Raw genomic sequence first — 15,508 nt, 5'->3', positions numbered from 1 at the left:
ATGTTAGGTAGACAGTCATGTAGAAGCTGCATGCTAGCTGTGACAAGCTGGACAAGCTTGTGGTGGAGAACTGGGGCTGTCTTCAGGATCTAGTCAGGCGAAGAACTGTACCCAAGACCATTCCCTCCAAGAAACCACGTGTCCCTCACACATTGCTTGTCATTTAAGAGCCCGAGGACAGTCTTCTTTCTGTTTCCAGATCTCATTCAGGAGATGTCCAGGCCAGAAAGTGACAAGACCCTTCTGGATGGCCCTCCACGCGTGCTTCAGCCCTTCCTGGGCAACAGAGCCAAGGTGACCAGAGCGCCGCCAAACCTGCCTCTGCCAGTAAAGAACACCATGCTGGCTGCTGCTCTCTTCCCAGAGTTCCTGAAAGAGCTGGCAGCTTTGGCACAAGAACACTCCATTCTGTGTTACAAGATCCTGGGGGACTTCGAAGACTCTTGCTGTTAGCTTTTTATACTACTATTTTCATAGAGATTTGGTTTTATAAGGTTATAGTGTCTTGACTGAATGTTAAATATGAAGCTGCTTATCAAAAATGTCTACTTTGATATTTCCTGACAATACTTGATTTATAGGGAGGGTTTTTGGTGCACCTCCTCTCTCTAGCCAGGTCTCCCCTTTTTATACCGAATGTAAATCCTGTGAGCTGGCTGTCTCCTTGGCAGGTTTTTTCCTGCTGTTTCTCCTCTTTACATGGTTTGGAGTTCTTCTCCCATGCCGTGGAGTGGCTTGGAGGCCAAGGAGCACACACTGAGGGTCTGTGATCTCTGCGTACCTGGTGGGGGTCAGCTCCTCTACAGTGGCACACGTGCCTGGCAGCCTCCGCACTCTGGGACATGTAAGAACATGGAGCTCCTCCTGCCACAAAGGACACATCATCTGCCACTCTGAGTTTTACTTCTAGGACTTGCAATCTCTCCACACGAATTGCCTTATGTTGTGGGAAAATCCCCAAGCCCCAGCTGTCTGCCCAAAAATTCACAATCTGGAGTGTAGGGATTTTTTTCTTGTGGCCCGAGAGCTGCTCTAACCACTGGAGCACAACCAGAACACAAGACAGCCTTAATTCAGTAAGATGTGCACAAAAGGAAACATACCTACGCAAAATTTGGATTGTGGGCATTTGATCAGGTGAAAAAAGTGTGGTATCATATACTTCTGTTAAAAAAACATTATTGTTTAAGTGTTTTATGAAAACAAACATTAACTTGTGATGCATAGAGAATTTTTTTGGTTGGGGGTGCAGAGCTTGGAATGGGTGCAAGAGATAAAATTATGCTAACTGCAACTTAAAAACCTCTGGTTCTTATTTTACTAATGTTGCGCTTGCAGAGAACAAATGCTATTCAGCCCATGTTGGCCTCTGGGACGGAAATGCATGCAGGTCTGGGGAGCTCATGAAGCCGGGTGCCTGCTGGTGACTCTCCATGCTGCCTGCCAAGTATCCAGTGGTGGAGGAGTCCTCAGTTGTGGTGTACTGGTATCTCTGGCTGCTGGCCAGCCTGCTCCCAGCATGGTGATACTTCAGTCCTAGCCCTACAGAATAACTACCAAGCAAACGCCAGGTCCCTGGTGCAGGAGAGCAATGGGGAAAGCATCAGATCTGAGACACTGCAGGCCTTCACAGGATCTTGAAGTAGATTTAAGTTGAGAACGCTGGAGAGCTAACCCATGAGTGAATGCCGAAGTAGGTCTGGCCTAGGCCGTGTACCATAGCCTAAATAAGAAACCCCTTACCTGTTCATGGAACATTGCTGACGTCATGTGTGTTTAGAAAACCAGTCTGCCCAGTCATGCTGAGTCAGGCTTAGTAAATTGGCCTGCTCTTGCCTTCCTGATGGGTGCCCCACACATCTCTCCATTAGAAGACAGTAGCTTCAGCTAGTGAGAGAGGAGCAGCTAAAGGAACTATTTCTCCTTCAAACAGGAAAAATACTGCTCTAGGCAGACAATGGTTCTTTTAGGAGCATAAGTGTCATGAGGTAGGTCACTTTAGTCCTGAAATTTACAGGTTGAAGCCATATATATGTAATCTCTGGAGAATGTTTAGAGAGATTTGACATGTTTAATGCATGCTTCAGGAACTCTGTCCTCTCCCCGGTGACAGGTGTCCTATGAGCAGCCATGCCTGAGGAGCAACAGTAGATCCTGGCACAGATCCTGGGTTGGCGTCACTGTGTCTAGCCTGATGGGCCTCAGCAGGGACAGGGAGTGGAGGGTTCCTGGAACATCACAACATTAACCTGGACCCATAATTCAGGGTCTGCTTTAGAGGTCTGGACGGAGTGAGTTTTATGGTTCAACAATACATGAGCGCACAGGGCCAGTAAAAATTGATTTCGAAAATAGCCAGGTAAATATACAAATTTTAACAAGGAAAATCCAGTGTCGTTTTAGCCTAAGACACTATTTCATGGAACGAAACACAGTCTCCCAGATCGGAAGTACAGTTGCAAGAACAACTAATTAAAGAAGGTTTTATTGCTAAACCCTTTCTTCCTATGTTAGAGGCATTGTGAGATGGTCCCCATTCGGTTCAGCATTGCTGTGGAAAGCACTGTCGATGCAGACAGTAGAGATGGAGTCTGTTGTGTGGCAGGGGTATACATTCAGTGCCTTGAGGTCCTTGCTAGCAATGAGCTGTCCTTAGCAGGTGGATTTTTATTTAGCTTAGATGTAGCTGTTGATGATTTTGCCATTAAGACATCTGAAGTAGGGTGTTGTCAGCAAAGCATCCTCCTGTAAATAGAATCTAGAAACGGTCTGTGAAGGTTTGGGTTGCTCTAGTTTGGGCAGCCAGTGATGCTCAGGGCCAGGAGTTGTTTGCCCCTCTGTAGGAGTCATGTGGGTTTTCTTCCAGCTCCATTTAGAGGTCTAAAGTTGTGATGCGGCTACCCATTCTGGATCAGTGTATCCCAGGTTGCTCTCGGTAGGAAGCATGGTGAGGCATGTCACAGACTTGATGTTAAATATGACTGTGTCCCAGTGCTCATTCAAGGGCAGTCTAGTTCAACTGATAATTAGCAGCTGTGTGTGCAGAACTGGCTGACAAGCTTGCCATCTTTATGACAACTTCTTGCAGGACAGCTGTTACTGCACATGCCACTTAGAGTCATTGGCCCAGGACGGCCTAACGTATAGTTTACTGCAAACCTCAAGTCATCTCTGCAGTTGGCTTTTCCTGAGGCAGTAGCTCCTCTGGCAGCCAAGGCCACAACGGCTTTAAGCCATTAGGGAGATATCTTAGCCCCTTTCCGAGTCAGCAACCAATCTATGCATCATACGACACTAATTCCCCATCACATCTTGGCTTAGAACAACTTGTCAAGAGTGAGTAATCCACCCTTAAGTCTGTCGAAGGAGGAGACATTTTAAAAGAACAGAGCTGGATTATTCTTCTTTTAGGATGACCATCATAAACCCAATGCCTCATAAAAAGCTCTTGGAGGTCTTAGAATGGCTTCTAGGACCATTCTGCCCTGGCAGATCCCTTTTCCACCCAGACATTTATTAATTTTTCAGTCTAGCACCTGTTCCAGAGGACAGATTATTTTGGCAACTCAGTAACTGGATAAACAGGGCTTTCACAAGAGATTTTCTGTGATGCTCTTTAGGGACAAGGACCATGGAGGAGAGAAAGGGACAGTGGGTAGGTATCTGTGGATTCTTGTTCTGGTCACAAGTTGTGTTCTTGGTCCTTGTCTTTGACAGTGTGAGTTAATCCAGGTCACTGTTGCCCACACTAACATGACATAGGATCCATCCCTGTGGACCCGGTGTGCATTTCAGGGCTTTCTTATGGAGGTTAAATGAGCCGTGTCACTTCAGAACCTGAGCAGAAGACAGAAGTACTCAGGCCAGATTATAAATTTCACTGAGCTGAGGCTGCACAAGTCTGTCCTTAGTATGTAAAGTGGCATTTTACTGGGACAAGGGCCACCAAAAGCCAGACCTCTTTTGTCCCTGAAGACATTTTACAGAGGGATTTTGGTGTTGATCATCTTGCTTAAAAGACTTCTGCCTAGCCAGGACCTGGGGAGTCTGAAGAGGACTGAAGGGACATGCCTTCTACCTCACTGTCCACAGGCCAGCTCCGCTGCAAAGCAGTTCCCAGTCTATTTGTCTAGAACCTGTCAAGGCAGCACTGTGGCCACAGCTGCACTCCTGGCAATGGGCAAATTACATGGCCTTTAGGTGGAGTGATTTCCTTCCTTCCTCTGTAGAGTTCCTGAAATGATAACCAAAGTCAATCTAATTCAAAGATACAGTATGAATTGGAGGCCATGCCATAGGCTATAATACCGAAATGGCCACGGCGAAGAGGTGCAGATCTTTCACGGTATATTCCAGATTACCGATGATTACATGGAACTCAGTCCAGTGGAATACTGATAGTTTTTCTGTCTGTGCCTTGAGAGAAATGAACAAAAGCTTCACTCATGCATGAACCTAGCAGGTTCAAAAAGCTGGCCTTTTGGACGGAGATGACCCAGAATTTAAAATCTTGTTAATCAGCAGCCCTTCTTTGCTCCTTGGGCTTGATTAATTTAATACTCCATGTTAGCGTCCACAAGGACCCTCAACCAGCCGTCAGTGTACATGGTTTGGTCCTGAGCAGGTAGAGCTGGCTCTGGGGGACTGAGAAAGCAACCGTTTGTAGCACTTTTTGCTACCAGCCATGGCTTCCAAGTCCCCTATCTGGCTACAGGTGTGTGGATTCCACTGACAGATGGCAGTGGCTTCAGCTATGGTGCCAACTCATACATTCTAATGACTTTCCCTAACCGGTACAAACAACACACTCACATTAATGCAAGAAAGGAAAGTCCTCTTTCACCGCCCGCATGTACCAGCAGAGCCATACTCTGCATCTTTTAAAGTGTTATAGAAAGACATCTCTCAAACATATCTAGTCATGCTCATTCTTTCAGAGCTGGGCTTGACTATTTCCCTAGTAGCTGTGGCTGTGAGCTCTCAAAGCCTACTTTAGGGTTTCGAGATGACCAAGAGAAGGAGGCGGTTGTCAGAGCTAGCTGGGAGGAGCCTTGGAATGACTGTGTGCCAATGGCATCTCCTCTGGGAATACTCAGTCCATATCTGTTTTCCAATTGGTAAAATAGGTTTTGGAAACTGAGTTCGCTGAGCTGCACCGCCCACAGGCGCAAGCCCAGAACGTTAGCTTTGTAAGTGCTTCTTGCAAGGCTTAAGGATCAAGCCAGAACAACCATGATTTTGGTAAAAATGGAGGTTATAAAACTCAACCTTACTGTTCATTGAGATAAAGGTCTTGTCAGATTAGAATCTGAGCACCTCTGGCCACTGGAGTTCAGGCTTGTAGAGCAACAGGTCTCTTCTTTCTCTCTTATAGGGAGGCTGTGAAAAGCACTTGAACAGCCAGTTTCATTAGGGCAACACATGTGGTCTATGGCTTCCCAAGTGAGGTGACGTTCTAATGTTACCTCCTTCTGCTTGTCTGAAACAGGCCACAGGACTGATGTCCATTCCGTCTCAGCTTTTGGCTGGGAGAGAGGTTGCCTTCCTTCACTCCTACTTAGCAAGGCTGGGAGCCATTGTCTGGTAATGGGTGTGTCCACTTTCCTCCCATTCTTCAGCTGCCCTGGAATGACGGCACCCAGCGATGTTCTGACCCGGCTTGAGAATCTAGTCTAAGATAAGGGTCAAGAGTTCCCCTTCACTGTCAGTTTGACAAGCATCTCTAAATTTTTGTCATTAGAAAGGGTGTGGCTGGTGTCAGGCACCAGACATGTAAGAAACCAGGGGGACATGCCATCCCAAGAGTAAGGATGGAGGGAAGCAGCTGGCCTTCGTCACCATTGTCAGCCACACCACACAACAGTTAAAGGTCAATATTCTGATTTATTAGATCATAATCTTATTCTTCCCAGGTAAACAACTTATGCTTCAGATTTTCTCTATTTTTTTTTTTTTTTTTTTTTTTTTTTGCCTAAGCACTATGTGGGAGGGGTGTGAACTAGATAATCTCCTAGGTGGAAGTTAAATTTTATGTGCTATCTCAGTATATATTTTATTCATTAAATTTACCTGGGAACTTGTGTGCCACCTTAATTCACTGGGAGCTGAGCGGTGTAGTGCCTACACTGGCAGGTGGGTGCCGGACCCTCCCTTGCTTGAACAACAGGTTCAGTTTCTTTCTTTGTTTTCATCTTTTATCTTCCCCTGCCCACGTTCAGTCTGAACACTATGCTCATGCTGCCACCACGCTTGGTGGGGAGCACTGTTTGGGGAGCACTGCGTGGGGAGCACTGTTTTGGGAGCACTTGGCTCTAGGAAGCATCCAGGGCATCTGAGGTGGAAACATGAACTTTATTCTGTTTAGAATTACAATTTCTTTAGTCACTGCTGCCAGCATCATGGAGCCATTTCCAGAGAGTGAGGCCGATGCTCAGTCTGCTGGTCTTCCATGATGGCCGCCTGTCAGGCCATGGGGTCTCAGAGCACACAGACACACACACACACAGGTGTTGCTTGGCTAGGGACTAAGAGATACAACCTGAGCTGCACATGAACGGCAGCTCTCACAGGCCCCACTTCTCAGCCACGCTGTCCTCCCTCCGGCAGGGGACCCCACACGTCTCACAATGACAGCTTCTTCTCCAATATCTCCTTTATCAGAGTGGGGTCTGCTCTGCTTAGGCTTGCTTTCCGGACCAACCCGATGAGCTTATTTATAGCTTTGGGGTTCTTTCTCTTCACATCCATGACCTGTAAGGACGAGTTAGGAGGTGAAAGTGAAGAGACTCCTACCAGGAATCCTCAGGTCCCACTGCTGCAAACTCAATCCAGTTCTTTCTTCCCTTCATGAAAGCTGTGAAACGGGGGAAGATCAAAGGGGATTTGGCTTCTCTGTCTCCTGGTTAAAATGAGCAAGGGGACAGTGACGGGTCACACGTGACACTGACGGCCAGCAACACTGGGATTCGGGAACCAGAACACTCTCCTCTGGGGCCACAAGGAAGCAGCCACAGGGGACCATCTCTGTGATTCTAAACATCCCAGCAAATCAGGCAGGGGTACCTCTCCAGTTCTCTAGTGCTGTTTGGCAGACACCCTTGCTCCCTGCCAACTAGAACTGCTCTTTAGAAAACAAACCTTTTAGGATAGCAGCTTACTCAGGGAGGGCTCAGCAGGTAAGGGGGTGGTAAAGGCGGTTGGGCTGAGCACCATCACATAACCGGGTGCTGGCCTCCCTCTGCAAGTGCTGATTGGCAGTTAGTGTCTTGAGTGCCGCAGGACAACTCGGAAACCAAGTGTGTTCTTATCAGTCAGGGCAGATGGGACGAGAAGATGGAGGCTGCTGTGGGCTCACTCTCCTTATCAAGGGCTCTCCACAGAGCCTCAGTGTCTCTGCACACTGATGGGTGGGTGTGCACTGTTCTCAAAGAGATACTAGCAATTTCTTCCCCACTGAAAAAGAGCTCTCAGGACAATATGATTAGACCTGGGGTGAGGTGAGAGGAAGGGAGCCCTGCAACTTGGCATGGTTATTCTACCTTGTGCTATGCTAAGAACATGAAATGACTTGGTTTTCAGCCATGTTTCTGTCAAAGGATTTTCTCTGTAATTTACAGATCATTTTCCTCTCTGCATTTTCCCTCCTCTCAAAGGCCATAAAACTGAAGCATTTCCAGTCCTTCCCTTCCTCACAGCTGAAGGAGAGGTGGCCACAAAGAATGTAAATGAAACTCGGAAGAGAGCCACAGACCCTCAGGTTAAAGCTTGAGCTTAGATACTTGACCACACCCCTTAAACTGACTCCACAGAGCACACACCAGCAAAGGATTTGCCTCACAGGAACATGCAGCTGTGCAATTCATGTCAGTAGTTAATGTCCTGAACATTCAACCACTGATGTGTAAGTAGGAACCAATGGGCTGGGACAGCCTTCCTGAGGAAGGGTCTGAGGCTGCAGCACAAACTGACAGGTGTCAAGCTGCCCTCACTCACCACTTGGGGGTGTCCGTCTATGGTGGCCTGGCAGAGCTCTTCCAGGGCCTCTTCATCCTGCATCAGCTCCAGCTGCTGTTCTGACACGATCTGTGCTGCTGTCTTCCCCTCCCCCTGCCATAGCTTCTCAAACACCTGCAGAAGACAGGGAGAGAGGATAGCAAAGACCCATGCTTCTGCCACCTCCTTGTGCTTCTGCGGTGATGTGGAGGACGGGAGGGAGCTACAGATCCAATTAGCACCTACACGCATGGCCTGGCCAAGGAAGAAGCCACCATCTCTCCCATAATTTCCCAGAGAGCTGGGAACACCTCCCTTCAGCAAATCAAATCTCTTCCAGGGGTTAGCTGGCTCCTCTCGGGTAGAGGATGAGGACTCAGGTCAGCCAGGTGGCCCCACTTGCTGACTCACGCTAGGCAGCCTGTCCTCCTCATTGAGGAATTGTGGTAGATCTAGCTTGAGTCCACTGAACTAATTAATGGAGGTGACATTTTATAAAGGATAGGCCACACACGAAGCAGGAGGGAACCACTGCATGTACAGGCCAGAGCAGCCTGCTAGAAAGCCAGCCTGAAGGAGGCCATCAAGTAACCCCAGAATGAAGACATAAAATAGAAAACCACCAAAACCAAACCACAGCTCACAGGCTCTGGCCTCCCTTCCTCACGTCCTACTGGGAGAGCTGAGCCCAATCTGACTAAAATAATTATCTGTCAACGGTCTACTTATTTTTCTACTTAATAACAACAACAAATCTCCAAAGGAGTCAAATTCAGGGAAAAGGCCAGTTGTGGAAGGCATTTGCTGCTGTGGTTGGTTTCCTCCCTCAGTCTGCAGCTATGACACATGTCTCCATGGAGTCACTATGCAGCCCTCACTTCAGGAACCAGCAAGTGAAGAGGAGGAGATGCTCTGGGTACCAGCAGGATTAAGTCCTCTCCCCCAACGATCCCCATAAGAACAGAAAACAAGTCAGGAATGTGCATCATGACCTAAGAGGCACCATGCCTCTGTTCAGCTGCTCAGACACCTGTACCACCCGGCCCAGGGTGCATCTGAGAGTTCCACTGTGGGTGCTTCATGGGTGCCTCTCTAGCCACCTCCACCTGGTCCTGATGGCCCAGGAGAAGCAGAAGAAATGTAAACCACATGCTTTCAAACAACATTTATAAGATGTCTGGGAAAAATGTGGAACACAGATCTTCAAACCTATTCACGAGAAAATAAACCTGACCAGGAAAGAGGTACAAGAAGGGGTGGAAAACGGTAAGGACTCTGTTCATGAGTGTCCCCATCAAGTGAACCCCATCAGTGTGCTTAGTCTGAGGAGCTTCCTACTCTATCCCTGGTTTACTTTGCTTAGCTAAGACTATGGGGTACAGAGCTTGATCTGCAAGTAGGGGGACCTGAGTTGGTCCCATCACTGGACAGTTGGGGACAAGAGGATTCCCCAGGTTGCTGGCCAGGTAGTCTAGTCAGACTAGAAAGCTGCAGATTCAGGGGGGTTCTTGCCTGAGGACAAGGTAGAGGACAATAGAGGTGTGTGTGTCCAGCCCTTCCTACTACACATGTACTTGCTTTATATTAGCCCAAAGCTCATGTTTCTCAGCTCTTTTTATCAGAACCTGGTGAAGTTAACTCCCATCCTTCAGGGTCATCTGCACAAAGTTCCTAGTTCAGATATCCAAAATGGGAAGAGAAGACAAGCCTCAATCTCAGCTTAGAACAGCCTGCAGGAATTACCTGCTGGACCTTGTCACAGAGAACTTGCAGGGCAGTTACTTCCAGGTAAGGAGGCAAAGCTGTTTAGCAAACATAGACACCCCTCTTGGATCCTCACAACCCATCCTGGGGTCACTGGGTCACTCCTGAGTCAGGGAACCATTTCTGAACAGGCTGACAAAGGGGTCTTTTCTTGCCTGGGGCCTAAGGGTCAAATGCTGGTAGGTGCTGGGGTCATATCACCTGGAGGGAAAGTAGAACAGGGACTTCTAAATGTCAAGGCTGCTGCTCTGGAGAAGGGCTGGCAGTACAGTCACATCAGTGGTGTGGAGCACAGTGACACAGACACAAGCCAGGAGCCACAGACAGGGTAATGGCAGCCTATGTCCCAGGGAACTAAATCTACACCCTCCTTAGCTGCTGCCCAACTGTACATGAAAACACACAGGCCTCTCACCTGATGTTGCTCACCCTGGACTTCAGAGTCAGGATATGGAAGAACAGGATAGCCAGTTCAAGGGAAATGTCAGGGAAGGAGCCATGTCCCTACAGAGAAGGGACACCCCTCTGGGTCAAAGGCAACTATTATAAGAGGTTGTTCCTGTAGGAAGGTACAAACCCAACATATCCCCTGATGGGGCAGGGCAGGAGGAGGTGTGCAGAGAATGGAAGCACATAGAGAGACTTCAGTCATGTGACACAGTATCAGTGCATGGTACATTGCAACATTCACACATTTCAAGAGCATCTGGTGTTTTCTCTAAGACTCACTCCAGAGCACACAGAGGAAGCTGGTTTAAATGGCACTAGGACTGTGTTAAATGTGGCTTTCATTTTTACAGACCCCCGCTGCCTGGTCCCACTGGAAGACTTAAGTGGACAATGCTCAGGAGACATGGGACCATCCACTTCCATCTTCATAAAGAAGCCACAACACACTGGGATTATGTCCCTGAGCTGTACCTTGGCCAGCAGTTGGGATGGAGCCTGGGCCACCTAGGACCAGGTGCAGGTTTGCTGTGAAGCTGATGGCACTGGAGTCTGTGTCCCAGTTGGCCCTGTCCTTATGAGGAGAGGTGACAGGACTGCTACCTGCCACTTCAATACACTCCTAAAAGAGGCCGCAGGGTGCTTTTGTCCACAGTGGCCAGGAGGTTGCCCATCATGGCACACAATCTTCAGGTTTCTATTTCTGAAAAACAGGACTGCTTCATGCCAGACACCACTTACTGCCCTGGCCCCAGGGTGCCGAGGGACTAAGGCCATAAGCCTCAAAGGCCCTGTTGGGACACCTAGGAGGAGGAGGCAGTGACATGGGAAAAGGACAGACTAATTGGCAACAATGTCAGCAGGAGGCGGATAGAGAGAGGGATTGATAACAAAGTATAACCCAGAGGATCAGTACATTCTCTGGACAGGATGAAGCCCCTGCACGTCCTTTATCAGCGGTCAGCCATGCAGTCAGCTTGCTTCCTCACCCCCTGGTCATCTAATCACAGAGCCGTGTCTGCCCACACTGTCAGAGGCAGTGCCAATAATCAACAGGAGTTTTGTTCTGTCACAGTTTCAGGTATTGTTGGAGTCCTCTGTTAATGCATTAAATCAACCCAGCACATCTTTTTATTTAAAAATTATAACAATAAGGTCCAAAAAGACGTTTAACCTAATTAGTAACTGAAGAAGCCGCCTCTATGCAATGAGACACTACCTCACACCCAGGAGCATGACTGTAATCAAAGTCACATGGGATGGTGGTGGTGCCTACAGAGCTAGCACTCAGGAGGCAGAGGCAGGAGGATCTCTGTAAGTCTGAGGACATTATAGTGTACACAATGAAGAATCACAGAGAGCCCACTGCTGGTACTCAACTAACCCAGTGTGATTCCTAAGTGCATTCTAACTGCACATACCTGCAGATAAGGGTAGCTTTCAACCCTCATCAAAGAGGCTTCTCTTTGGAACAGATGGAAACCATTACGGAAAACCACAGCTGATCAGGATTAAAGCACAACTAACTTGGAGATGTTCAGCCCCTAGTGACATGTCTACAACACAACCCCCACACCTAGGCTCAGGGAACACTGCCAGACCAAAAACGGTTGCGAAACTGCATCTCCTAGAAATGACAGGGAAACTTCGCCTATAAAACTCCAACAGTATGGCTGCATAAACAAGACCTTAACAGTTGCAACACCAAGACACGCTACTCTGTAGGTGGAAATCACACAGGTGCCCCCTAGACAGAATCCACAGTCAAAGACTGCTGAGAGGGGGGTTGTCTGCAGGAACGAGCCCCTGACTGGTTATCCAGTACCAAGTAATCCCTGAAAACATAAGCAGTCTGTGTGGTTGGCAGATCTGAGGAGGGAAGCAAAGGCTGGGAGCACACTGAGATCAGCAACGGCAGAAGTTCCACGGGAACCATGTATGGAGGCCACAGTCCTAAATGGAGATGGTCAGAAAGTATCTCCACAGAGCATTATAACCAAGAAAGTACTGACCCCAAAGAAGCCCCGTGAGAATCACGGCAGACTTCTCACTGGAAACCATATAAGCCAGGAGGAAGCAGAATGGAAAATGCCAAGTCCTTAAAAAGAAAAATCCAAATAAGAGTATTATTCTTAGCACAGCTGTCCTTCAAAGTGAAGGACAGACAAAGACCCTGCAGGATAAGTGAAAAACAGCCAGCCCTAGGAGAGATGCTCGAGGAGATTATGTGTCCAGAAGGGAAAGACAGGCACTATCATTCGTTATCATGAGCAGAGTAGCTAGAAAAGACGGGAAATAGATAAGAATCAAACATTATCAATACAACAAACGTAAGGATGAAGAACAGGAAAAATAAAAAGTATTCATCTGCAAGAAAATCAGTGGAATGGAAGGCACAAATCTATACTTTGTAATAGTCCATACATTCAGTAACACTGGACACAGCGAGCTAAAGTCTACAATCAAATTATACAAACTGAGCCAGGTGGTGGTGTGTATCGTTAATTCCAGCGGAGGCAAGGCGGAGGCAAGGGGATCTCTGTGAGTTCCAGGACAGCCAAGGGTACACAGAGAAACTCTGTCTTGAAAAACAAACAAACAAACAAACAAAACAGATTGGCTAAATAAATTTAAAAAAGAAACCCAAGACCCAACAAAACGCCAACAACATGAAACTCACTTCCCAAATGAAGATTGTGCAGACATTGAAAACTAAAGGATGGAAAATGGCATTTCAAGCAAACAAATTAAACAAAAATCTTAAGATGGGACAAGAAAGGTCGTGACATAATCATTAAGGGATCATTTAATTAAAAAATTATAAATCAGTATATTCTCAACATTGTGATACCCAATTACAGAAAAAAATACAAAAATCAAAAAGCCACGTGGGTGGCATAAAGCTGTAAATCCCAGCACCCTAAGGCTGAGACAGCAGGGTAGTAAGTCTGCTGATATCCTGAGATACACAGAGAAACCATCTTAGAAAACAAACAGGGCAAACGACCATGAGAAAGGGAACATTACCACTGATACCACAGACATACAGATGGTTAGAGATTGTTTTGAAGAATGGTCTATTAACATACTGAGAAACACTTGGTAGTAAGTAAAATAAACTATACATGTAGTGACAAGCCACAGTGCTGCCTCTTCTTTTTTGAAATCTCCATCTCTCTGAGCTGATGTCTAGCTGTCACTGGCCTTACCTCCTTCCTTTCCTCACCCCTTGAACATAAGTGGGTAGAGTCCAGGAATGATATCTGTCCAATAGAAATGACAATGATTTTTCAGGGTAGTATTTGAGGACCTATATTTAATAAATTACTGAAGTTTTTTGTCTGTTTGTCGGCTGCAAGCAGGGTCTTCTTAGCCCAGCCTGGCTATGAACTATGTAGTTCAGGCTGACTTGGAACTCTGGCTCTCTCTGAGATCCTTAGTCTGAGTACTGGCATTACAGGCTTGTATCGCCATGAATGACCACTCAAATCCTTTATAATCAATACACACTATATTCATTATTTCTGCTCAGAAAAAGCAATGATTTTCTTATAAACAGAAAGCTAAGCATAGAATACACAAGACACGCTCCGCAGGCCCCATCCTTAAAGGAGATTCCCCCAGCAGCATTCACTAAGCACTTTGCAGAGCAGGTTTTCATTTTCATTTCAAGGCCCCATGGAAGCTAAGATTCACCCTGCTCCGTTAGACGTGCTGGAAGTTGATAAAGTCAAGCGTGTCTCTGTGCAGCTGAAGCCACTGTCAGCTTTTCCAGCCTCTCAGTTTCCCTCCACTGAACTATCTTCCGTGGTGCAGTCAGGTTGTTTTTTTGTCGGGGAGGGTGGGCAGCAGGAAGGACGGGGGAGGCTTCTGCTTCTTTCATTTCAAATGCCATGATTCATCTGCTTTTACATGTATATATAGTTCTTCTGCCCTCAGACCATCTACTCTTTCCACAGCTGCTGAGCACTGTCACAAACATTTGTAATCCTCTGACATCTGCGCAAGCTGAAGCCCTTTCTAAGTGCTGGGTCCCTGTAGTTGACAGCCTCATACGAGGCAGCTCACAGAGCTGCTCCAGTCCTTGTCCAGCTTCACAGTGGAGAGCTTGGAGTATGCTCAGTGGCGTCTCATAATTAACCAAAAGCAGGCGCTTCCCCAAAGCCTACTTTGTAGCCTGCCACTGCTGTCGGAGTGTATAAATATTAAATGCAAAGGCACCATTAAAAGAGCATCAGGTTTTTGGCCGAAGCGCTGACAGCTGTGCAGTCTCTGCAGTTAAGATGAGGCGGCCCTAGGTGTTCTTCATCTGTAGTTTTTCAATTCTAGGACTCTCTCACCCACCGAGCTCTGTTAGTGGGGGTGGTGAGAGAGGTAGGTAGCAACTTTATATGATGCTCCTTTCCCTGCATCCCCACACCTAATTGTGCATGTAAAATATATCATCTCTGAAGCACACAAGGCTGACCCGACCTGTGACTGAGGTTCAGCTGTTCAAGACAGGTCTAGGACAGAAAGCTAGCCTTGGAGCTGGCTGTAAAGACAGGACAGGAGGAGAACTGTGGCCGCCTGGTCATGACATTGGGGGAGGTTACATGGCCAGCAACATTTAGGGCAGACACTCGGGGCAAAGCCAGACAACAGTTCTCTCAATAAGCTAAAACCAAAAGCAAACCCCATTCCGAATCCCTGTGCAGCAATCGTTGGCTTTCTACCTTTGCCAAATGAAATCCTCCAGCATTCAAACCCATGGGCACCTAACCCTTCAGTCATGCAATGCCCATGTGATGCCACTGGGGTTTGACAGGGAATGTTAAGGGGACTGTGGAGCAATAGGAGCCCCTGGGACGTGCACATACCTGCTTAGCTGCTGATGAAGAAATTGCTTTACTGTCCAGCAGGTCGAGGAGCTCGGCCAGTGCAGAGGGTGTGACAGGACTAGTAGCCCCAGGAAAGAAAGAGAAAGTCAGTATCTTACATCATCAAGGTGTCCACTGGCTACCAGAACCCAAACTCTCATTCCTATAAGCTTAAATAGCCAGCCGAACCCAAGGATGAAAATGATAGGCTAATGGGACTTAGTTATTTTTTTATTTGAGGATAATGAGTTTTCATACTGGTGATTTTTTAAAATTCTTTGTTTTGCCACCCAACAATAACAGCTGTTTGGCAGCAGCTACAGCAATAAACAACTGCTCACTGCAATTAGTTCAAGAAGGAGGTGACTGCAAAACTCATGAACCACAAAGAGAAAGGGGAAAATAAAATCCAGTAATTATTTTTTGACTAAAAGATCAGCCTAAAA

General features: G+C 47.1%; 2 protein-coding genes across 10 annotated transcripts in view; one reads left to right on the top strand and one right to left on the bottom strand.

Moving 5' to 3' along the window:
- Nucleotides 1-1,302, top strand: part of FHIP1A (FHF complex subunit HOOK interacting protein 1A) — a 232,918-nt gene extending 231,616 nt beyond the window's left edge. For all 9 annotated transcript variants that reach the window (XM_080915260.1, XM_080915257.1, XM_080915258.1 and 6 more), the window contains one exon: nucleotides 200-1,302. In XM_080915260.1, the coding sequence (XP_080771386.1) occupies nucleotides 200-453 (254 nt within the window). In that variant the 3' untranslated portion in view covers nucleotides 454-1,302. The remainder of the gene's footprint in view (nucleotides 1-199) is intronic.
- Nucleotides 1,303-6,332: 5,030 nt separating this feature from the next.
- GATB (glutamyl-tRNA amidotransferase subunit B) overlaps nucleotides 6,333-15,508 on the bottom strand; it is a gene marked incomplete at its 5' end in the record, with an annotated part of 66,959 nt that continues 57,783 nt past the window's right edge. Inside the window, 3 exons of the mRNA XM_080916314.1 lie at nucleotides 6,333-6,750; nucleotides 7,993-8,127; nucleotides 15,063-15,141. Coding sequence (XP_080772440.1) covers nucleotides 6,622-6,750; nucleotides 7,993-8,127; nucleotides 15,063-15,141 — 343 coding nt within the window. The 3' untranslated portion in view covers nucleotides 6,333-6,621. The remainder of the gene's footprint in view (nucleotides 6,751-7,992; nucleotides 8,128-15,062; nucleotides 15,142-15,508) is intronic.

Source organism: Micromys minutus (genome assembly GCF_963924665.1).
Source record: "Micromys minutus genome assembly, chromosome: 4".
In the NCBI taxonomy this organism is placed as follows: Eukaryota; Metazoa; Chordata; class Mammalia; order Rodentia; family Muridae; genus Micromys; species Micromys minutus.
This window is presented reverse-complemented; position numbering and strand designations above follow the sequence as displayed.